The 24,798-nt window shown below is 33.7% G+C and overlaps 3 protein-coding genes across 3 annotated transcripts; 1 reads left to right on the top strand and 2 right to left on the bottom strand.

Moving 5' to 3' along the window:
* Positions 1-1,530: 1,530 nt before the first annotated feature.
* LOC133674945 (probable polygalacturonase) lies at positions 1,531-7,703 on the bottom strand. The gene is made up of 5 exons (XM_062096251.1): positions 7,106-7,703; positions 5,656-5,776; positions 4,458-4,706; positions 3,555-3,708; positions 1,531-2,342 (listed from the first exon to the last, which is right to left on the bottom strand). The coding sequence occupies exons 1-5, from the start codon at positions 7,541-7,543 to the stop codon at positions 1,817-1,819; spliced, it is 1,488 nt and encodes a 495-aa protein (XP_061952235.1). The 5' UTR covers positions 7,544-7,703; the 3' UTR covers positions 1,531-1,816.
* Positions 7,704-15,402: 7,699 nt separating this feature from the next.
* LOC133674592 (protein LAZ1 homolog 2) lies at positions 15,403-18,028 on the top strand. Its single transcript, XM_062095791.1, has 8 exons — positions 15,403-15,540; positions 15,625-15,681; positions 15,798-15,906; positions 16,177-16,361; positions 16,446-16,534; positions 16,846-17,095; positions 17,318-17,551; positions 17,638-18,028. Exons 1-8 carry the CDS (start codon positions 15,403-15,405, stop codon positions 17,812-17,814), a joined length of 1,239 nt encoding a protein of 412 aa, XP_061951775.1. The 3' UTR covers positions 17,815-18,028.
* Positions 18,029-18,384: 356 nt separating this feature from the next.
* LOC133674591 (uncharacterized) lies at positions 18,385-24,400 on the bottom strand. The gene is made up of 13 exons (XM_062095790.1): positions 23,866-24,400; positions 23,472-23,624; positions 23,164-23,376; positions 22,974-23,063; positions 22,715-22,831; positions 22,338-22,607; positions 21,696-21,852; positions 21,380-21,457; positions 20,779-20,879; positions 20,196-20,366; positions 19,593-19,667; positions 19,245-19,352; positions 18,385-18,810 (listed from the first exon to the last, which is right to left on the bottom strand). Exons 1-13 carry the CDS (start codon positions 24,253-24,255, stop codon positions 18,466-18,468), a joined length of 2,268 nt encoding a protein of 755 aa, XP_061951774.1. The 5' UTR covers positions 24,256-24,400; the 3' UTR covers positions 18,385-18,465.
* Between the last annotated feature and the right edge of the window lie 398 nt (positions 24,401-24,798).

The following is a 24,798-nucleotide window of genomic DNA, read 5'->3' as shown; positions in this document are numbered from 1 at the left end:
GAACCTTATAAAACTCATATGTTATCAACTAATTTTTCTAAAATTAGCATGGATGCAAACCCTGAAGTAGCACCCATTTATTCTTATATATCAATGATGTTTTTATAAAAAGAGTATTATAGGGTGGGTAGATAAACTAGTTGAAGCATGTGCTAATTTTAAAAATAATTCTAATAAAGACTCATCTTTATTAGGGTAATCTCTATAAATAAATAAATCTCTTATCTCTCATATCTTATAACTATATAAGGGGTATTTAATATAAAAGTATACTCTGAAGATAATTTAAAAAAAAATAAAATCTATTTAAGAGTTTTTAAAGAAATCTTAGAATTGCTAAAACAAGAATGAACATCTTCAACGACCAAATCATTATGGATTGTATTCAATAACTCCTAGACAACATATTATTCCAAGTTTTATAGGTACAATTAACCAGAAGATATGTGATGCCCTTACATAACTTTAAGATTGTCTTGGTCCAATCATAACAATGGGAGTAGTTGTATTAAAGGTGCAAATAAACTATGAGGCCACTCAAAATTTAGTGTATATATATATATATATATAACTTAAAATAAAAAGCTCATATTATAATAAAAAGACTTGAATTAACATATAGTCATATAAACTTAAAGTTATTAAACTAAAAGGGAGATAAATAAAAGCAATCATTACCAAGTCCAAAGCTTCTATATGCATGATAGAAGTAGAAGTTATGATTGGCATAAAATAACCATACATCTTCAATCATTAAAAGACAATGTACTAGTTAAAAAACGAGCATTAAAGAAAAAAGTTACGATCCAACTTTTAAGATTCAAAAAATTATTTTCTCAATTCTATTTTCAATTAAAAATATCTAAGAAACACCCTAAATACCTAAAAAAACACATTTATATCCTCCGCCAACCTTTAATCATTCAAAAAATAAAAAATTAACATAAATAAAAAAGATTCTCGAATGCTTATTATTTTTTATAGCAATATAAAGGCTTGAAAGCACCTTAATAACTCATCAAATACAATTCTTGGACATCATAATTAATTTTTTTTGTTACCAAAATATATTCAACCAATTATTTTTGTCTCCTCAAATTTTTGGTGATCTCTATTATCTTTTAAACTCAATGAAAGGTGCACACAATAAAATTTTGCTAAACTCAATGAATGAAAGGTGCACAAAATAAAATTTTGCATTAAAAATTAAAATGCTTAAGCTTACTGGAAAAAAAAATAGCAGTCGACAAAAGAGCACTTTTTAGCGTGAATTTCATAAACGCCACATTGATTGTTTTTGGTTCTCATGCTGTTTTTATCTTTTACTTGTCTTTATAATACAAATTAAAACTGTCATTAAACTGGCATCTAATCAAGTTTAGAAATCTAATTCACACCTTTAATCCTCAAGAACATTCAATTAGAAGAGATCGTCCAAGAAAATAAATAAAGATGAAAGGATACAATCGGTGAAAAACAAAAGGTTCACTGACCAAAATGAAAAAAAAAAAAAAAAACCTTTTGAAATCATTGAGAGAACATGCACAGTGCTTGTCATATACAGTAGAACAACCACACGATTTAGTTTTTCTTGTAATTGTAATTGTAATGCTATGCATTTCACAAACCTTGGAAATGTATGAAAATCTGTATATACAAATGAAGCAAGCTATAAAATTGGCGCAAACATGGTGGCATTAGAACACCATAGAAGAAGCTGAACTGCTCCAACGTCATCTGTATGGCTTGTCTGATACAGTCATACAATGTCATTGGCCTTCAGAAAGGTTAGGGGGAGTTGAGATGTGTTGACGTGTCAAAAATCATAATCTATGTCTGTTATGTTTTGGGAGACAGAGAGCTTAACCAGCTTTCCTTGCTCATCATATCGATCAAGGTTTTCACATGGAGCAGGGAAGATCGTCCCTATAACACGACCTTGAACAAAGGCGCACTGGAATATATGCTTTTTCTTGTAAGTTAACCCCACTGACATATCCTGAAAAGTCACATTCCTAACTGGAATTTCTTCGCTCCCATGTATGCGAACAGGCACACGAACTCCTTGGCCATGGATTCCCCTGAAGCTTATGTCCTGGAGTGTTGGAACAGCCTTTGGATCATAACCCTCATCAGGGTGTTCATTGTAGTCTGTCTTGATAACAATTCCAACTCTTACATCGTCAAATGTCAGGTTCCTGTAGGTTATATTTCGAACATATGCACCTCTTCCAGGGGCAGTCTTGATCCGAACTGCACGCCTTGAGCTCCACACAAGGAGGTTCTCCACGGTAACACTTGATACCCCACCTGACATCTCACTGCCAATTGATATGCCGGCACTAATACAAAATTCAGCCAGGGTGGATCTCAGTTGCGATCTAAAGAAAAACACATGCATTTATGGCAAACTAAGACAGCTAAATGGTGCCGAGAACCTAATAAATGATAATATGATACAAGTAATTGCAATAAAAGCCTAAATGCACAAGTCAGCTAGGGTCCAAAATCATTCAAACTGCATGTTGCCTAGCAACCACGACTGAGTTTACAATTCTACACAGCAGTTTCTTGAGTGAAGTTTTAACATGGCTGAAAGCCACAAAGGTTAATTCTACAACACAACGGTTCATTCAAGAATCTACAACACAACAGTTCCTTCAAGATTACCAGATAGGCAATTGCATTAAGGAATCATCAGTTGCTTTCCTACATAGAAACAAAAAAATGCATGGTTCCCTTGCATCAACTTGCTGAAAAAAAGTAGTAATAGCACCTCAAATCATATTTCTTTTTTAATGGAAATGGTCCTTGTTTGCTTGTGGTAACCTCCTTCCATTGAAATGTTCAAAACTATGGTGAAGTAAAACCTTGGGTGAAAATTCTTTGTTTTTGTGCCCTTCTCTCTTTTTTAATTTAAAATTAATTTATTCTTGTTTATTCTTCCATTTCTATTTTAAACCAAAAATGTATGCTATTATTTTTATTTTATTTTTTGTAATCACATTTAATTTAAAATCAATTTTATATATATTAGGGTCCACCATTATCCATAATTTTTTCAACTCTTACTAAACATCATTAAAGCATCTTTTAATAATTTTTACACCCTTCACACTTTCCCCTTAAATTTTACTCCCTTAACATTTCGCTTACAAATTTTTCACCTTATACCAAATGCAACCTTAGTAGTAAAGTTCCGAAGAAAAGCAAATTTATCGATGTACATATAATATTTGTAAACAAAAAAAGTACAATTTAGAATAAATCATGCGCCTCCGCTTGTGCACATTTCCTCTATAATATTCTAATCAAATGGGTGGAATTATATATATATATATATATATATATATATATATATATATATATATATATAATTTACACATTCAAAGGTTCTAATCATTCAAGGGGAGATGCCTAGAGAAGACATGGTAGAATAATGTTTGGGCCCAAAGATTTGTAGAAGACATACAAGGATGCTAGTTCTAGAGCTTACAAGAACAAGAATAGAAAAGATATGCATCAAGTCAGAAGCAAATTATTAAGATATTTACCTGACCATAGAGCGAACTACAAGATTACGGATGAGAATATTCGTTGAAGGTCGTCCATATGCAATTCCATACTGATCCCATCCGCTCTTTATTGCAATTGCATCATCCCCCACACTTATGTAACAGTCTTCAATTACCATATCCTCACATGAATCTATTTATCCCAAAAAAATTGAAGTTCACATCATTCAGTATGGCAAGAACAAATTGTGAACAATCTTCAAAACTGCATTTCAGTTGAACAAAAAAGAAACATTTTTGATGTTTTGATGGCACAACCTACATGATTTCAAGGGGTTTGAAGTTTAGCCAGTCAATATGAGATAAAGTACTCCAAGTTACTGACATGCAGGGTTATATCATAGTCCTACATCAATAAAGAAAAAAAGATGACAAAAAAAACAAACAAAATTAACTATTACAATGGTAAATGGGGCTCCAGCTCACTTACACACAAGAAAGAAGTCAGTTTGAGAGAAATAAAAAGAAAAAGGTAGAATGATATTGAGATCCGAAGTTTAATATCAAAGTTCAAAAAAATTCGCTTCATGCAATCAGTCTTGCTGTTACCTCAATATCTGAAATGTATTATTGATTATCATCCAAGACCAGCTTGACAGTGAGTTGAAAAACACGGGCACACAAAGAACAAATCCTCTTCAATGGACCATTTTTCCAACATCCAACCTTAACACTAATTGTTTCCTACCCCTTTTTCCAACCTAAGCCCTTTCATTTCATTGATATATAATAATTAAAACTCAGCAGTGCATCTCATCCAAGGTGCAAAATATTAGTAAGTAGGCTGATCATCTCTAGAGGTTAAGTTGACATCAAAGGTAGGGTCAGTTTGTGGAAAACAAATTACAGTGGCAGAAAACTACAATTGTCAGAAATATTTACCAGGATCAATTCCATCAGTATTTGGGGCTTCAAAAATGGGAGCCAGAATTGTAACATTCCTAATTGTTACATTCTTGCAGTCATATGGATGAAGTGTCCAAAATGGGGAATTGCGTAGTGTTATGTTCATAAACACAATGTCACTTGACCACATTATCTGCACAAGGGGACCCCTAGTGTGGTTGAGAAGCTTTTGGCGATACTTCTTCCACCATGTTTGACCCTGTCCATCTATGGTACCATTGTGTCCTGTTGATCAGCAGAAATGTTTGATGAGGACCATTCGCGGTCAAGAAAAAACAATTTCAAATAATAAATGTTTATGAACTCAATGTTCACTATGATAACAACAAAGCTAGAAACTACCTTCTGGATCGTTGTTATATGAAGTGTTCAAACTGGAACTAATAGCATGCATAATTTCATATAATTGGTTGCTACCAAACAATCATATTAACTGTTCCTACAGTGGTGCCATCAGTTTGATTTTGGGCTTTGTATATTGCATCTCATTCAAGATATGACAAAATTGCTTGAATAGTAAGAATTAATAATTTCATCAATGGCGATGTGATTAAGTGGTATTACATGGGGAACAATTAAGTTGAAGGTCTTTATTTGCTACATCTTACTTTGTGGAGGAATTTTTAAGGCACCAAACATAGGCATGGAATAAATGGAGACAAATTTATCTAACATCCAAGGGACTGTTCTATCCAAATTATCTTGTAGCTTAAAGTACCTGAGAATTCTACATAGAGAAATGCAACTGTGAGAAAAAAGAGAGACCCACTATTATTTTGTAAAAGACACTTCTGGGTGGAAAAGCTGTGGAAAAGCAGCATAATCAATGACATTATGTGATGATGCCCAGATATTGCAGGAAATGGTCATAGCACGCATCATCTTTGCTTAAATATGACTCAAAATGACCAATAGTCAGTTAATATGATTGGTCAATAGTCAGATCCACAACAATTAATTATCTACCCTGTTGATTGTTTTTACATTTTGTACTCTCCAATTTTATTTTAATTGCTTCGCTTTGTTTTTTTCTGCAACATTTTGTAGGCCCATCTCCATGATCACTCTTTATATCTGTGCATCTGATATTCATTGCATGAGTAGTTTCACATTCAAAGTTAAAAGCCAGAACTAAGGTCTGAGCATACTTTGGATAGAGGTTGAATCGGCTGACCTGTTATAACAATATCTCTGAGGTTTTGACCGTGGATTAAACTTCCATACCGAGGTCCAGGATGCTCTCTCCCATACCCATATGAAGGCAATGGAGGCATTAAAGGCCAATACTTCTCATCCTGTCAAATATCAGAAAAGGGGATGCATCTAAAATGAGCCATAACTTTAAATCACTAAAAATGAAATAAAATGACTGAAAGTTCTAAAAATAAGGGCCTGTTTGTCTGCACGGTGAAAACTGCGGTTCAAGCCAAAAAGCATAAAAAATGATGCTTTTAGTTTGAAACGCAGCAAACCGCGTAGACAAATGGGCACTAAATAAACTAGTTAAATAAGCAAGCACTAAATAAACTAGTTAAATAAGCAACTTCTGATAAAAACTATACTGGGTTTGCCTAAGTTTCCAACTATTTGGGAGACCAGCTATTGGCAAGCTGTCAAATTGATAGTGCAGACCATCTGGCAGTAGCTTCAAAACTTCACAGTACCTGTTCATGGCTGATCTGAATTCTGAAAAAGGAATTTAAAGTTCATATTTGCAACCTATTGTCTTCCCAAGGACGATGAGCTTCAATAACAAACTTAGGGATATGGCTATGCATTGTCACTATAATTATAGAACTTGCTAAATATAATCCCTTCATCCCATTCCAAACAGATGTTTAGACAACAAGGCGTAACATCCTCTCCCTCAGCCCACCCATCAGTAGTGTAAACGAGATTCAATTCCAAGTCCTTTCTACAACACCAGCCCATTTTCATAGTGGTCAATTCTAATAGCTGGTTTGAGACAGTTAAAAGGTTAAGTTCTAATTATTTCTTTGACCCTATTACAAGTTCAGGTGCTTCATGATTCTTCACTCATGTATACGCGCAACCATAAATAAGAAAAAAAAAATCCCTCCAAGTATACAACTCAAGCAACTCAAACTAATCCACAGTCCTTCTACATAAATTCCATTCAACTAGAAATAGAAATAGCACCCTCCAAAAGCTGATCATCAAGGATTATAATACATTAAACAACTACTCTTGAACAGTGTTAACCCTACTTAAACCACATTCGACAAGAAAAACCTACTAATTAAACTTGAGTGTTTTATAATACACCGCTAACCTATTATACGAATAAACCTTACAGAGAAAGTGAGAAAAACTTAAAATAGCCCGTTTTGGATATTAAACCACTCAACTCCCACAACCCCGGTCACCACCACAGCAATCTAACATTTCCTTGTATTTTGGTCTACAAATCTAAATCACTAGCTTTCATTTTTCTTTTTTAAATATGTCATCCCTTATTTACAAGCCTAATATAGCTAGAAACCCAAAGATTTTCATCAACAGATAATAATTAAACTTTCCAAAAAAAAAAAATTAAAATGAGTAATGTGAGATTAAAAATTTATGGTTATGCAAATAAATTAAGGAGTTAGGAAGTGAGTAACCTGGATTCCAAGTATAACAGCATCCTCAGCAAGAAAAAGAGTCATATGACTAGTCAAATTAAACGGTGCCGTTAACCATTTCCCAGGAGGCACATTAAGCTGGCCACCACCTCTCCTGGCCAATTTCGAGATTGCTGAAACTGCCCTCTCAAAAGCCTCGGTATTCAGAGTAACGCCATCACCCACGGCGCCAAAATCGGTCAAATTGAAAGCCACAGGACGCAGTTTGGGGATGGGGCGGACGGGTCCATGCCAGAAAGCGGCAAAACCACCACGGACGGCATTGCGTTGCCATAGAAAGACGGAAGCGAAGGCAGCGATCCAAAGGAGAGTGAAGAGGATTTTGTGAGAAGACAAAAAAGCAGGAACGCAGCGTTTAAGGTGAAGCCTCTGGTAATTGAAACGACTGGCGAGTGGAGATGGAATAGTCTCTACCATGATGATGATGATGATTAATATTGGTAATTTGGAATAGCTATTGTGAAAGGAGGAAAGTGGAGGTGGAAATGGAAATGGGAGATTTTGCTGTGGTGCATGCTGATGGATCTACGAGGTTTTTTTTTTTTTTTGGGTGAGATGCTGCCAAGTACCAAATAAGAAATAGAGTGTGTTGCAAGGGAAGGGAAGGGAAGGGAAGGGAAGGGCATTTTGGGCCTTTAGTAAACACGCCCAGGTGGGTAGTAGAAAACGCAGTTCAATGCCATCAATTAATTTAATAGGTATATTATATTAAATTATTAATAAATCCCTTATTCGGATTAACACCCCTAATTTCTTTTTTATTTTAATACATCTACCTTGGATAAGAAATGCCACCTTTAACATTTTACACCCCTTCACTTTCATTTAATACTAGTTTCATCTTTAATTACAACTATACTTACCAAAGCAACTAAAAAACATTGTGAATTTCACTAGAATAATACCCTTTTATTATGTGTAACTGAGGGTTTGTTTACTGTTTAATGTGCAATTGAAAATTCACTTTTTAGGTTCAAAAAGTGATTGTCCCTTATTTCCCAACCACCCTTTTATGTATTGGTGGATGCTTTTTTTTGTTTTTTTTTTAAATTTTATTCTATTGTTTTTCTTTTCATTTCATGTTTTATTTTTGTTATCTTATGATTAAATCAAAAACTTGATTAAAAAAAATTATTCAAATCAACCAGGTCATTACCCATGTGACAATTTACCCTGTTTGTTGGGGTTGATAAAAAAACAATGTAATCTAAAATATTAAAAAAAAAAAAAACAACCTAATAGAGGGGCCCCAATCATACTTCATGTATTAAAAAAAAGGGGTTTACTAATGATTCTAACATAGTAAAGGGATGTAAGTGGGAAAAAAAAGAATAAGGAGTTATTATTATTTTTTTATATCCATAAATAATTTTTAGAATACTTTTGGAGTATCAAAACTGAATTTACATTTCTAAATAATCAGTTAAAAGAAACTATACACATCCGAAATTAAATTTATCACTAACAGTTTAATCTTCTTCTTTTTTTTAATACCTAAAGAGGAATATATTGTCCTGGTTTCTTTTCTTTATTTTTAATTCCTCGTACACGTGCTAGCAAAAGCATCTTCTCCATCAAGGAGACATGCATGCATGATGCGACCGAGGGGGTGTTATCATCTCCATCAAGGAGACATGCATGCATGATGCCACCGAGTGGGTGTTATCATCTCCATCAAGGAGACATGCATGCATGATGCAACCGAGTGGGTATTACTGGTGGAGAGTTGCAATCAATCATGATCTGATCAGTACTGAAAATTGAAATTTCTTTCCTTTTCTTTTTGGTGTTTTAGCCTAAATGTACATTGAACTACTTTTTAATAGACATGAATGGATATTAAACGACGTCATAATATTGAATTATTCATAGATAGGCTACCTACCCACCAAGAAAAGACCAATACAATTGATAGGTCACTTGGTTGGTTTGTTGGGAGGATGGCCCCAACTCGTAGAAAAAAAAAAAAAAAACAAGTGTACAAATTAAGTAAATTAAACATTTGAATTAAGGGGATGATTTTGAGATCGAAATAAATTGTTGGTGTATCAACTTAAAAAAAAATATAAAAAATAACTGAAAAATAATTAAAAAAAACATAGAAATACAAATAAATTTAAATGAAAGTATGGTAAGAGGAAAAAAAATATTGAGATTTAAATTGATGAAAACCGATGTGGTCAGCTAAAAGTTGATATTAAAATGCATTTGAACCGGGTGGAGATATTACTCTACAATTAAAAGGTACAAAGTGAGGACAGTGAGAATTGAATGAAATTGTGCACGCGAGTGCACATATATGTACGAGGAAGAAAGAAGCACCTATATGTATTGTGCTTTACCCTTCTCTCAAATTTAGAAAAATAAGAATCAATTATTTTCCGGTTAATTAATAACGTTGGTTGTGTTAATTAGCTGAAATTAAAAGGTATGCTTATTTAAAAGCTTTTTTTATTTTCTCTTTTATATCACTTGATTTTTTAGACCTTTTGTTGTTAATTTAATATTTGTGATGATTTTTATTTCTTTGTTATTTTATGTTTTTGATATGGGTTAAGGAAGACAATTTTTATTTATGTTGTTATCTTTGACAAAATTGAGAGGAAGTAATAATGGTAGCTAATATTGATAAAAATATAGAGTGATATATTTAAAATTTATTTTTGATTGTCTGTTTTAATTGAGGTCAATTATACTTTGTCTTGTTGAAAATACAATTAAACCAGTATATTAATCCTCTTTTAGTTCCCAAAAATGGTCAAATTGTAATGTTAGAACAAGTAGGAGGCAATGCTTATTATTAATTCACATGTATAGAAACTACAAAATTGCTAGATATTGAATGTGAGCTTCTTTTACAATCTATTATAAGGTTTTAACTTGAGTTTTTTTTTAATGTAGATGGATTCAAATTTTCCAAGCTCTTTTACCAACTTTTTTATGAGTAAATCAGAAGATATTCTCTCTCAACCAAGTGATTCTAATCAATTAATTGATGACTTAACATACTCAAATTTAAATGTCCATACAATAAAAAAAACCATAAAGAAGTAAAAAATTCTCACTAGAGGAAGATTATTTACTTATTTCTGCATGGTTAAATACAAGCAAAGATCCAATACAGGAGTTGAACAACAAACAAAACAGTTATGGGCTTGAGTACATACTTACTTTATAGAGAATGGAGGGAACTTGAATAATCGTTCCCAAATAAGCATCTCAAGTAGATGGCAAGAAATAAATAGAGAAGTCGGTAAATTTGTTGGATTTGTTACTCAAATTGAAAATCATTAGCAAAGCGGAATGACCGAAGAATCAAGGGTAATTTTAATATTCATTTTCATGTTAAATTGTTTAACACATATTTTAACATTATTTAATTTCTCTAATTTTTTTACCAGATTAATGATGCTCGACAAATGTATGCTTTTTGTGTTGGCAAACGATTTCAACTAGAACATTGTTGGGTTATCTTAAGAAAAGAACCCAAATGACAATTTGAGTGTGCAAGTCAACATCAAAGGTCAAACAACAAACAAAAAAGTCATGTCAATGCAAGTCTGGCTTCATCAGCTCCATCTACCCCTGATTATGTTAGTTTAGGAGAAGATAGTGAACCATTGATTTATCAAAATAGACCAATTGGTCAGAAGGCTGCAAATGAATGACTTAAACGTAAATAAGAAAAGATAAAGTTGGGGAGGTAACTATAACAAATCTCTTACAACAATTCAGGGAAACTCTAGTTGAAATTGAGGATCAGAAGAAACAAGATAGAAAAATTATGTTAGAGCAACAAGCTATGATGATTCAACAAAATCAAGAGAAACAAGAATTGGACAGGATTGAGAAAGAAGAACAAATTATGAAAATGAATATTTTTAATTTTGATCCAATTTCTGTAACGTATTTTAAAATAGAAAGTTAGAAATTATGCAAAAGAGGGGTTTAAATTTTTAATTAACTAGATTGATTTATTGTTTAATGTAATGTATTTTTAATTAAATATGTAGAAATTTCTTGGATATTTTAAATATATTGTTATAAAAGTGGTCTCAATTCATAATACTTTTTTTAAGTTCTTCTAACACTTAACAACAATAAATATGATTAATTAACTTAAAAGATAACAACCATAATGGAAAAAAAAACATAAAAAACTTGAAACATATGATGACATAAGAAGTTCAAATCTAATGATTCTACTTGTTGCCATATTATTCCCATAAATTCAACCAAATCTTCTTGTAGTTGAGAGCTAGTTACTCTATCCCTTATTCGATTATGAGTTTGAAGAAAATCATATAGTTCTGGTATTTCACCATGTGACACTGATGTAAAGGAATTGACTTCAAATTCATGGTCAAATCCAAGGTTCATTGCTCCTTTATCCTCAATAATCATATTATGCATTATTATGCAAGCTTTCATAATATTTATAATCGTTTCTTCATCCCAGTATCGAACAAGTCCACGTACAATTGCAAAACGAGATTGGAGCACCCCAAATACCTGCTCCCCATCCTTTCTTGCACATGCTTGCTTACTTGCAAAATATTTTCTCTTTGCTCCTAATGGCCTTGGGATTGTCTTAACGAAGGTTGACCAATTAGGATAAATCTCATCTGCTAAATAGTATCTCATTGTATATTCATGCCCATTAATTGTATAATTGACAGGAGTAGTACGACCTTTAGCAAGAACATTAATATCATTTAATGATCCAGGCATTCTAAAAAAGGCATGTCATAACCAAAGATCATGTGAAGCCACGGCTTCTAGAATTATAGTTGGTTCACGACAATGACCAGTATATATCTCGTGCCATGCAATTGGGCATTTCTTCCATTTCCAATGCATACAGTCAATGCTCCCTAACATTCCTGGAAATACATGCTGCTATCCAATTGATAATAATCGACAAATATCAGCCTTGTTTGGTGCCCTTAGATACCAATCATCAAAAACTTCTATAATTGCTTTGACGAAAGCTCTAAGACTTTCTATCGCAGTGGTTTCTCCAATTCGAAGATATTCATCAGTAAGATCTGTAGAAATACCATATACAAGTATTCTATGAGCTGCAGTTACCTTTTGAAAGCAAGATAAACCAAGAACACCAAGAGCATTTGTCCTTTGTTTGAAATATGGATTATGAGCTTTCACTGCATTTGCGATCCGAAGAAAAAGACGACGACTCATCCTAAATCTTCTTCGAAATTGACTTTCAGTGAATTTAGGATTTTCAGAAAAATAATCATTATATAACCTTAACTCACCTTTCTTTCTATTACGATTGACAATATTGTGACCAAGAATAGAGCCACAATACTTTGTTCTCCGCCCTTGATTATTCGATTCTTCTTCAGCAACCACAACGGTAGCAACTTGAAAAGCGAACACATGAGTGTCATCATCAAAATCAAAAGCATCATAAAAATTAAAATTAGAATGATTCATGATGAATTTTAATGAAATATAATAAAGATTGGAGAGAAAAAATGATGAGAAAAAATGTTAAGTTATATGAGAATATTTATAGATGGATTATTTTTTTAAATTTTGAAATCTTAGAATGTTGGCGGTCATTTTTTCAAAATTTAAAATTTTAAAATTTAAAATGTTGGTAGTCATTTTTTCAAAGCTTGAATTTTTTAAAAAAAAAATTGAAAATCAAAATTTAAAATGTTGGCGGTTTTTTTCAAAGTTTGAATTTGAATTTACTTTTAAAAAATTAAATTTTTAACAGTAACATATAAAACTAAAAATTAAAAATATTCATATAAATAAATTTTAAATTATATCTTTTAATTTTCATATTACTTCATTAATTTTATATTACTTTTATAAATTACTCATATTAATTATATAATTAATAACATCATAATTATATTATATATAAAATATCTAAATTAGTTATATAATTATATTAAAATTAATTTAACATGAAATATATTAAAATATAATTGGCTTTTCTAAATAGCTTTTTACCATTGGAATGCACATAATCAAAAAAGCTATATTTACACTATTCAAAAAGTCATTTTATCAATTTGGCTCTTTAATATAGCATTTCCCATTAAAAATGCTCTTATGAGGTTAATTGATTTTGATTTAAAATCTTTAATTTGGGGAATTAGGGTTCTTAATAACATTTGGGGATATTGTGGAATTGTTGTGTTGTGATATAACTGGGTTGGAATAATGCTAGAATAACTCAAAATATCAAATAAAAAAAATAAATCTAGGTGTTTTGGCTATGGGTAGAGCCAACCATTGTTGAAACGATTAAGAAGTGATGAAAGTTCGGCCAAAACTAAGAAGAAAAGGGTTTGAACTCAATTCATTTAAATTGACATGATAATTGTGTAGGAATGTGTAGTTTTAAAAATAAAATGACTGACTAATGAATAAAATTATAGAGTACAATGGAGCTCTATGGCTGGTCAAAAAGGGAAATAAATTGGAGTTTAATACAATTATGATAATGCTTGTGAAATTTAGTGAATATGTGTATACAATTATTCAAGTGATAATTTAGAGGAGTTGATAATTTAATGATGATGAGTTCTTAATTAAATATGAGTTTTATAAATATGAGTTCTTAATTAAATATGAGTTTTATCCTTTGATGTATTTTGGATAAGTAAAAAGTTTACTTGTATGTGAATTGGTATAATAAGTTGTTTTTTTTGGAAGAGTTTTGACTATCTCAAATAAAATGTGAATTGGATTAATTGGTTTTTAGGAGACTGTGTTTTAATGGTGTTATAAGATATATGGAATGTCAATGCTTGTTTTGAAAGGTAAGAGGATAAATGAAAACGCTTAGTTGCTTGTTAAACTCATAGATTGAAAACTAGACAGTTTCGTCATCTAATTTCGAGAGAGAATTAGGACTTAAAAGTGATAAAATTTAGGATAAGTCTCTTATAAAAATTGTAGATAGGGATATTAACTTTCAAAAGGAACTGATCTTACGTAATTTAAAGTTATAATAAAACTCCATGTATGGGTTAAAAACCAAGGAGGGGTCGAATTGAATCATATTGAATAAATTGAAACAATATTCTTGAAGTAAGGCTTAAATGATTAAATTTATGAGAATGAAACTTGATTATATATTTGTGTATGAATTATAAGAAGTTTCTCTTGTTAATTAGATCGAGAATGAGGATTGAATGAGAAGTTAATTTAGTTGAAGAGTTTTAGCTTTTTTCCTCACAATTTCTTGTATGCAGTCAACCCTCTCATCCTTTTTTTCTCACAATTTCTTCACTTGTTTCCTCAATAATTTCTTTGTCAATGTGTGTTCTCTCTACTTAGTAGTTTAAAGTTTGTATAATCCTAAAACTTTTGATGTTTTTCCCTTAATTTTGGTGGAGAAAAATCTGAAATCTCTCCCTTCTTTCTTACCTTGTGCAGCTGGCCACTTGGAGAAGAGGATAAGGTATTTATAGTCTCATTATTCTTTACTTATACATTAGCTCATTCTTTCCTCTCCTTTTATAATTTGTTCATAACTCTTTTCTTATTTTTAAACCCCCTCTTAGTAATCTAATTTATTTGAATTTGTACATTAATTATCTCATTTTTTTTTCATCTATATTATTTTCAATTTATGTAAAAGTTTATTTTCCGGGTTAACAATTTTTCTTCCGACATATATTTCTTATTTTCTATTTTACCAATGTACATTTTGCATACAATTTCACATTTCTTACTACCATTATTCATCCAACATATATTTTTCATATGCCTATGTTACCAACTTGTATTTAGCATAAGATTTCATATTCCTTACTACCATTATACATCCAAAACATATATCAAATCAATTTATTCTACATGAATCACAATCAATCAAGATATTCCATACCCGAAATAATTTTATCTTTGGCATCTCTCTTACCTTACCACTAAACTTGTAATTTTTAAAAGAATTAAGAAAATAAAAACAAAAAATACTAAAGCTAATCGTGATTTTCTCTTTAATAGAAAAACAACGTGTCATAACCATAAGTGCCAAGTGAGAGACAAAGTGCACGTGTCGACTTTAAAAGCAAACGTTTACAAAGTCCCGCGCGCAACCAACGCCTTCTGTTCCGTTCTCTTCCTGCTTTACTCCATTCTTTTATTTATTTGGGCTTAAAAAATGACAAGATAATGTTAATAAATCCATTTGGAAACCTATCCAGTATTTTTCCTTCTTTTATATACATGCATTAAACTTCAATAGTGGGTATGTAATTTAGAGAATGGAACATGCAAGAGAAATGGCAGCAGGATATGAAGATACTTACAGAGATTTGCACCAGCCAGCTGTTGTTATTGGAGGATGTTTTGCAATTGTAGCAGTGCTGCTTTCTATCTATCTCATTTTCCAGCATCTTAAATCTTACACTAATCCTGCGGTTTGTTCTTTAATTAAATTAATTTGCCCATTTTCTGCAAAGTTGATGATTTAAATCATGAATTCATAAACTTTTTTTTTTTAGGAACAAAAGTGGATTGTTGCAGTTATTTTCATGGTTCCTGTCTATGCAACACAATCAGTAAGGTTCTATCTTTATATAGTAGGCATGCATCATGGTTACTTTATTTTACATATTTAGTGATTTTTGTGCCCTTAATTGGTGGATAATAATTCTATGGTTATTTACTTGTGCAGATTTTATCATTATGGAACCCAAGAATGTCTGTTGCTTGTGACATTTTAAGAAATTGCTATGAAGCATTTGCTTTGTACTCATTTGGTAGCTATTTGGTTGCTTGTTTAGGTTAGTAAAGCTCTCTATATTTTCTGTGCTGTTTTAGAGATTTTGGTTGCTATATTTGCTTCTGTCAGTGCGCTTTCCGTCTCCCTGTTTGCTATAATTTGTCTAGTTATCATTATGTCCATTCTGATAATTAGACAGCACTTCAGGGAAGTGAACAAATTTCAGAAATTGCAACAAAAATATTGTCTTTGTCCTCATCTGGCTTGATCTTGATCTGGTGTGCGATGTTACTTGTTGTGTGAGCTTGCATTTTGTCAAATTGCATGCTAGGTGGGGAAAGGAGTGTAATAGAACTCCTTGAAAATGAATCGCGAGGGCAGCTCGGCATAACATTGTTGGAGCGGAGGAATGGGAATCAAGCTGTACAGAGTAGATCTTTTACCAGCTTTTTCTTCAGGCCATATGCTATAGGAAGGGACTTGCTTACAATAGAGCGATTTGGTCTTGTACAGTACGTAAGTTACCGACGTCACCTTTCTGTTTATATGATCCGATCATGACGACTTTGTTTGGAGTCTAATATCTTGTGGTTAGTTCAGATGATTCTGAAGACATTTTGTGCATTTTTAGCATTCTTGTTGGAGCTCTTTGGGGTTTTCGGTGATGGGGAATTCAAGTGGTACTACGGGTATGTACTACTTGTGTCATCTTCTAGTTAACTTGCCTCCTTTTTTCTTCTTCTTTTTTCAATCTTCTGATGTTCTAATGCAAATCGATATCCTTAGTATTTTTAGGTTCCCAAAGTGAATGCAAGTCTCTTCTACTTATATCAGTGTGACTTCTGTTTGTGAAACGCTCTTAATAAGAGATTATACCCCGGCACCTTAGATTGAGAAATTATTTTCCTCTCCTATTCTATCAGATGATGCCTTGTTAGATATTCAGGAATGGAGTCCTTGATGGTTTTTGGATCAGCTAATCCACTCTGGTTTCTTGCAGGTATCCATACATAGCAGTGGTACTCAACTTCAGCCAGATGTGGGCACTATATTGCCTCGTGCAGTTCTACAATGTAACGCACGAACGACTAAAACCAATAAAGCCACTGGCAAAGTTCATCAGCTTCAAGGCTATTGTGTTTGCCACCTGGTGGCAAGGCCTGGGTATTGCTCTCCTTTGGGCCCTTGGAGTTCTGCCAAACGTGAAAAAACTCCGAACAGGGTTGCAAGACTTTTTGATTTGCATAGAAGTAAGTTGCTATGGTTTTGGAAACAATTTTTCTAGCTAGCAACTCGTACCATTCATTTATTGCAAGCAGTAGTTGCATCTGTACTTGAGTATTACCACTGAAGACTTGGTGCCCACAAAACTCATTGTTGAGCCATCTTGACCTGAGAAGCATAATGATATATTCCTTGCCTGTTTGTTTTTGTTTCCACAACTATATGGTTTCCCTTTGATTACTTGGCAGATGGCAATTGCAGCTGTGGCTCATATATATGTATTTTCAGCGGAACCTTATCGTTTTATTCCTGTTTCTGGGTATGGAAGGGTAACCACCGAGACAACCAAAGCAGAGATGAAGTTTGGGGGAGGTGACCAGGAGAAATCAGCTGTGTTTGAAAAGAGAGAAACTCAGGTTGCTGCTCCTGGAACAAGTGTATCTGAGAGTGTTCAAGACATAGTTCTTGAAGGCGGTCAAAGCGTAAGTTTCTCTCCACGAAAAACCCTCCTCAATACTAAAATTCTTGAATTGTTGGATTTTATTTTTACGCTCTTCTTAAAAAGCAGGTTGTCAAAGATGTTGTGTTGACCATAAATCAAGCGATAGGACCTGTAGAGAAGGGGGTTACCAAGATCCAGGAAAAAATTCACCAGAGATTTGTGGGTTCAAAAGATAAGGAAGCATCGGAATTGCAAGTGGAAGAATGTGTAGAAGAAAACCTTACTGGAGAACAAAATATATAAAATAGCAGTATTTTTTTTATATTATTACTTCATGTGGCAAATCCAGAACTCAATATGTGTCCCCCCTTTTTTCTCCTTTGTTGGGGTCAGTATTGCTGGTCTAAGCATCGCTGGGTAGATAAACGAACGAAAGTTGTAGAGAGGCAGATATAGGAGGAAATGAAATTCAAGGACCGCCCGGCATGTACTGTTTGTAGGCAGCCTGTTTTGCGAATACTGTCTGCTTGGTGATGAACACTGTCTTCTTTCCATGATGGCAATAGGCAACACAGGAGCGGTGGATTCACAAATTATGGTTTTGTGTCCATCAAAAAGATTCAGTGTTGAATTCTATTTAACAAAATGAAGCAAGAGACCGTCTCTCATTATCTTTCCGACACAATTCCAAGGACATTTGATTCTGTGGATGCTATGGCTTCAAAAAGGTCCGCTCTCGACCATTCCACGCCGCCCTTGGAAGAGGCGTTGTTATCTGTAGCAACTACATGGACCGCTTCCTTGCCGTTGTTACCCGCGCTTTCCCGAGCTGAGCAAGGAGGGGGTCCAAACGCCAGTTCAGGAGAGAATACGGATATTAATGCTTTCAACAATTATCATTATATGCCGTGGTAAAATAAATTTAATATGTAATGTTCACAAAAGAGATTCAGATCATGTTTCTTGTCCTCCGCAACATATTTCTGAGCAGCACTCGATGCAGCCAAAGCACGCTACAGCAGTGCAGAGCTGTGTTAAGACTATTGCGAATTGGTTGTTTATCTTGGAGCAACACTGGACGCAGCACATACAGCAACATTGATTACACATTATGCTACAGCAATTGGAAGCTGCCTTAATGATAATTTCTGCTGCCTCGGGCAACTTTGACTCTTCAGCTCCTGGACGAAGGTTTTCAGCCGTTGCAGTCAAATTGCCAAAACCAAAACCAAGGTTCCTTAGAAATATTCTTCTCCGGCCTTGAGAGTCTACCTTCCGAGGATTAACTTGCCGTGGTAACTGTTTACATGAATTTTGGAAGACACTAACGCTTAGATGATATAAAAGTTGAATAAAAATCAGATGAATAAGAATGAAAGGAACACCATCCATGTAACACTGTTAACTGGGCAAGACAAGAACCATAAACTGCAGTTTCGACAATTTATATGTTAGTAGTTTAGTCAATGAGCAGCTAGCTAAGAGGAGATTCGTAGCGCCATCTGACTGCCTATGGGTGAAGCTAGAAAGATTTAAATGCATTCTCATTCATCACGTGAACTGAAATAAAAGTCATGTGCAATAATACAGCTGGAAAAGAAGAGGTAATTCACGGGACTTGCAAGAGCAGTTGGGAGTACTGAACTTGGTGTCTTCACTTACGAAATATGATGCGATCCCTAAGGTAGACAAGTGCATCAACACACTTGCAATAACACCAAATTAGCACATACCTTATGCCCTCCAGGTGATTCTGCCGCTTGATTTCCTCTATCAGTCTCAAGTAATGACATACAAGTATATTCCGAGATAACACCAGTTTGTATACTCAATTTGGCAACCTGACAATAAGGAAATGACATCAATAAGCCCCCCTTAACTAGCAAATGGAAGCTTGATAAGTTAATAAAAGGAGCTTGCCAAAAGATAAGTTCATAGGACGTATGAGTTTCAGTTAGGTAATCAGCAGAGCAAGGCAAATTTCATACTAGTTTATAAACAAAATGGCCAGAATCTCCAGACTTGAATAGCATTACTAAATGAATTTTTCAGGCAGAATAGGAAGAAGAAAAAACACAGACCTTCTCCTCAAGCTGTTTATTTTCTGAAAACCATGCCTGCGCAGTGAGTAGATCTATTTGCTGCTTTGCAGAAACCTGTTGCAGAACATAAACTCTGTAAGAATTGACTATGCAAAATCCAAAACAGCAGTTATTTGCATGTGAAACAGTGATGTTATGTACAGGTTTCCAGGTGAACCAAACTACAATAGTCTTGAATGAGAGAGATGGTAAAAGAACAAAAAATCCATGAAAAAGGTTTAATCAGGTTTCCAAGTCACAGTAATCATAAAAATAATACATTAAAAAGTCAATTGGAAAAATAAGTAAAAATTTATGATAAGTGAAATCTTGGAATTACAAAAAAGAAACAAGTTAAAACATTCATGGAGTTGAAAATTAGCATTTCATCGCTAGAAGCAGCAAATTAGATTCATACGTGGGTCACCACCAGCTAGTTAACCTACTACCACAGTACGCACTTTACATGCACAACATTGGCTGAACTAGAGAGAAGCACAGGCAAACAGGAGCCATGCACCATGTCAACATTATGAATTACAAAATTATATATCAAACACATAGGAAAGAAATACAGAACAGGATAACTGTCCTGAGCCTTACACTGTGAAGAGGTATGTCCTTTGCCTTTTGTACTTTCAAGTCTAAAGAAAAATTACTTAAATCTCCAAAAAAACCTGTAGCTACAACAGTGTCAGGGAAGTTTCCCTGAAATCTCCCTGAAACAATCAATGGGTTATCAGAAGAAAGGTCTGGAATCCGAGAAGGGTATACCTATAACAAATTGCAGAAGAATACGTGAGTTTATACAAGTTCAGGTGAAATAAAATCCATACCATCCAATTGAATAATTTTCTAGAAAGTAAAGGAAATTAATCATACACGATAGATGACAAAGAATGCATGGATATAATATGAAACAGAAACTGATAAATAGTATCATATGGAATCAATTGAATAATGTACACGTTTTTCAGATTTTTTAGCAGAATAATCATCAAAAAGTAACTTCAAGTGTTTAAAAAAGAAAAGTGTCTTAGAAAAGATAAAATTTGAGACTCTGTCATGTCACTTCATGAGAAAAAAAGGGACAAGGAACAACAAGTACATGCACATGGAATCATACCTCAACTGTCTTAAGGCAGTAAGGCTAAGCATAGCCTAAAGGAATTAATTCAAAGCATACCTCAACTTCATCAAGATCATCAAAGGCTTTGATGGTTATATTTGCAATGATTGTAGATGAGATTCTGCTCAACAACTTTTGCATTCGAGACTCAACTGAATCTGACCACAAAAAGGCAAAAAGTACAGTTTACCAGTGCTGTTAACATGAGAAGACATGAATTTCCAAATATCTGTTGTCATTTACTAGATAATTTATTTTTAGCATCAAAACTCTGAAGTTCAAAAACACAGGTGAGGCATTCTATTCTACGCGTGCAAGATCTATGTTATGTTAGTTCCAATACTAAATTGGAAAACCACAAGGCTATCTGTCACCATATTATAACTATAAACTCCAAAGTTTCAACTATTGAGATCTCATATCATATGTAGATATCAAATGGTGTGACAAAACAATCAGGCTAATTCACACCAAGATATTTTTAAGCCTTTTAACCTATCCCTCCACGAATTGTCAGATATACGCAACAGCCAAAACTTCATATCACTCAATTATGCAGCAGCCTCTCCAGATTCCCACACCAAAAAATAAATATATAATAATAATAAAGAAAATTTTAAAAGAATAGGATACTCTACTCCAGTGTATAAAAACTGACCTATGTCGTAGGCAGCATCATATTGACCCCTGCTAATCATTGCAAGCATTCGCAGGAAATGATGATTGCAGTATGAACCTGTAATGTTCCAAAATCTCAAGGTAATTACATGAAATTCTCAGAATACATAAATCAAATCTAGTCAAAATTGGAAGTTTTTTTCCGCAGAGATGGAGTATGACATCCTAAGAAATTATAAATGCATCTATGGAGCCCCCCGAAGAAACAAGGGGAACAATAAAAATAAAATAATAAACTAAAAAAGTAGCTGATAATATGCCATCAGTCCCACCAATGAAGCATAAGAAACCATTACCTATCCCAAAGGTACAAAAACGTGGATGTATTGATCCTCCGCCTGTTATATGACTTTTCATTATATCACAAATGTGTCTTTCATCTTCAACAGCCCCATCAGTAACAAGGAAGACGAAAGGAATTGAGCCTCCAGATTTTGATAGCATTTCTGTTGCCTGGAAGCATGAAGCAAGTGAAAAGTGGTTATACTTTTTTTTTTCCAGACTGATGCATAAACTACAACCCCAAATGCTGTGGAAGTGCACATTCTGATATCCACAAATTGATTTCAAAAGATTTTTAGAACATAAACAACTCTGAAAAAAAGAGAAATATCAAGTTCAAATATATCAAGATACAACAAGCAAAATCTAGTGCTTCTCACACCACTTGAAATCATGGCAAAACTAAAATTGAACACACCATTCATCGAAGGAAGGTTGTTACAGTAATTTAATTTAGCATGGCGAATTGAGGCCAAAAGATACTAATCATTTTTATCTGTTCATCAAAATGCTATGTACTAGATTTTTTCAACATTTAATTTAACAAGATGGCAGGCATTTTAATGTTAAGATCTGTATTTAGGAGCATGTAGACATATATATCATACAAGCATGGACACAGATGAATAATCACAAAATCATTAATGAAAGATGACCTGTTTTAGAGGAACCAGGATATTTGTATCACCACCAGCAATTAAATTCATACTCATCCACTCAACAGCCCTTTCAACTGTATCTTCAGAGGCCAATTCCATTGATGACGAAAAAAGATAAGTCTCTCCATTAAAAGCTATGATGTTGAACGAATCTTTGGAATCAAGGTTTGTGAGTGCTGCAGATAAGGCGATCTTTGTACCCTCAAGGGGTGCTCCTTCCATGCTTCCACTTATATCAACAACAAACACTATCTCCTTTCTGAACACCTATCAGATAGTACCTTCAAAGCTCAGTGCATATTCAGTCAAAAGACAGGGCAAGAAAAGGAAAAGAAGTTAAAATTAAAAAGAGATTGAGTACATGCTGTACTAACCTTCCTACTATGATGACCTCCAGGAAAAAGATAGGCACAAAACATATCTCTTTGATCAACATCATGAAGAGATGGAGATTGCAAAAGCACTCCACCAAATATATGACTAAAAGAGACCTGATAAGCATTTAAACACAAGAATTACATATCCCAAGAATGTTGGCATCTTATATTCCAAGAAGTGGACTTTCCTTCTCTGGTAAACAGAAATGTAAACTAAATGGGCATGAATGACATGAGAAAGTAAAGTCAATCTTACAGCATATGAGAAAGTAAAGTCGATATTTGTCCAAGTGAGAACTTCTGATTCATATGAGAAACCCAATTTTCCAACTTCACGCCTCAATTCCTGTAAAAAAATTTAAAAAAAAAAAATCACGTCAACCTTAACATAATACTAAAAATCTAAAAAGCATTACAAAACCAAGCGACTATAGTCAAAGATGCACCTTCAAAGGATGACTAGTTGTCTTGCACACAATTTCAGTTCCAGTACCAGTGGTTACATTCAATTGTATCTTTTCTTTTCTGGGTAGCTTCTTTACATGAGGAGTTACATACTCTGGAAAACTGAATGGCACAATCAAGGAGAACTCCCCATTGTGGTACAGTAATTTCTGCATCCATCTAACTTTAATGGAAAGCGTTGATCCCCCGTCAACCTTGACAGATAAAACAAAATATGAATTATATATATATATATGTTAAAGAAAAAAGAAAATCATGTTTAATCCATATTATAAGGGCTAGAACTTACTTTGGGTATCGTTATGGTAAATGTATGTGGCTTCAGAAAGCCTCCATTTTCAATCCTAACTTCCTTTTCCAAATCTTTTCTATCTTCAATAGCAACCAATTCCGTATAATACAACTTTCTAGAAGCCTCAATCTCAACACCTAGAATTGAGCCCTGTTATCCAAATAATAATAATAATAATAATAATGAAAAAAATTGTTATTGAGAGAGATCAAAACAATAGCATTGGCCAAGGATTTATACACACCCTTTATGCCTAATGCTTTAAATAATAACAAAAAAAAAATACTAACACTAATTCACCCAGAAAAAATAAACAATATGTTTAAACAACAACAACCAATAAGAGAAACGAACACAAAAAGATAAATCCTTTACAGGTATCCAAACACACCTGCTCGCCCATAGGGACGGCTAGACGGCAATCACAGCTTTCACTTCCCATAACACAATGAACCCTCCATGATCCACTGATTTTAACAAAAGCAGTATCCAGATAAGAATCCGCTTCCAATTCAATCCGGTTCATCTGGAGAGGAATCAATGCTGGGGGGTCACATCTGCCATGCACGTGCGGCTGGTAACTTGGTATATCCGGGTTATCCACAATCCCTGGGTTTGATATAACTGCATAAACCATCGGTGCCGTTGGCAAATAGGCCACTGGTGATTTATCCATGTGGGACGGTGGCTTGGGTGGCGTCACCGCCCTGTCTTTCCCCAGGTATATCCTTTTTGACAGTTTCAGCCCGTCTTGAACAGATCTTCCGAATTCCTCCGCCATGCTTTCGAAAAACAAATGAGTAATAAAAAGAATCGGAGAAAGTGAGAATAATAGGAGGCGGAGCAGTAGCGAAGGAAGAAAGGTTTAAAAATGGACAATGGCCTTTCTTTCTTTCTTTTAAATAAGGGAGCGTAAGAGAGACGCTTGGGATTTTTATATTTTCTTCCTCCTCTGCCCCTTTTCGTTACGATCGAGCTAAGGAGCTGGATGCATTAACTAGTGACACGTGGGATGCCGTTTCAGAGCTAGTCGTTGAATGTGGACAAAAAATGGAATGGATCGGTGACTCAGGGTTGTTGTCGCAGGGACACAATCGTCTGTTTGTTATCACAGGTCGCATTTTGGATAATGGATTTGCAATCTACCATTTTCCTAAACTGCTTCTAGTTGTTAAACCTGGTTCGGGGTTCATCGGATTAAGAAGCTGAGTTTTAAATTTTATAAGTCAATTCATATTAGCTTGAAAAATAAAAACAAATTAAAATTTTAATATTTTATATAAAAAAATTAAAAAAAAATTCATGTAAATATAGGTTATACATA

Source organism: Populus nigra, chromosome 15 (assembly GCF_951802175.1).
Source record: "Populus nigra chromosome 15, ddPopNigr1.1, whole genome shotgun sequence".
Classification (NCBI taxonomy): domain Eukaryota; kingdom Viridiplantae; phylum Streptophyta; class Magnoliopsida; order Malpighiales; family Salicaceae; genus Populus; species Populus nigra.
The sequence above is the reverse complement of the archived record's forward strand: the minus strand, read 5'-3'. Positions and strand labels throughout refer to the sequence as shown.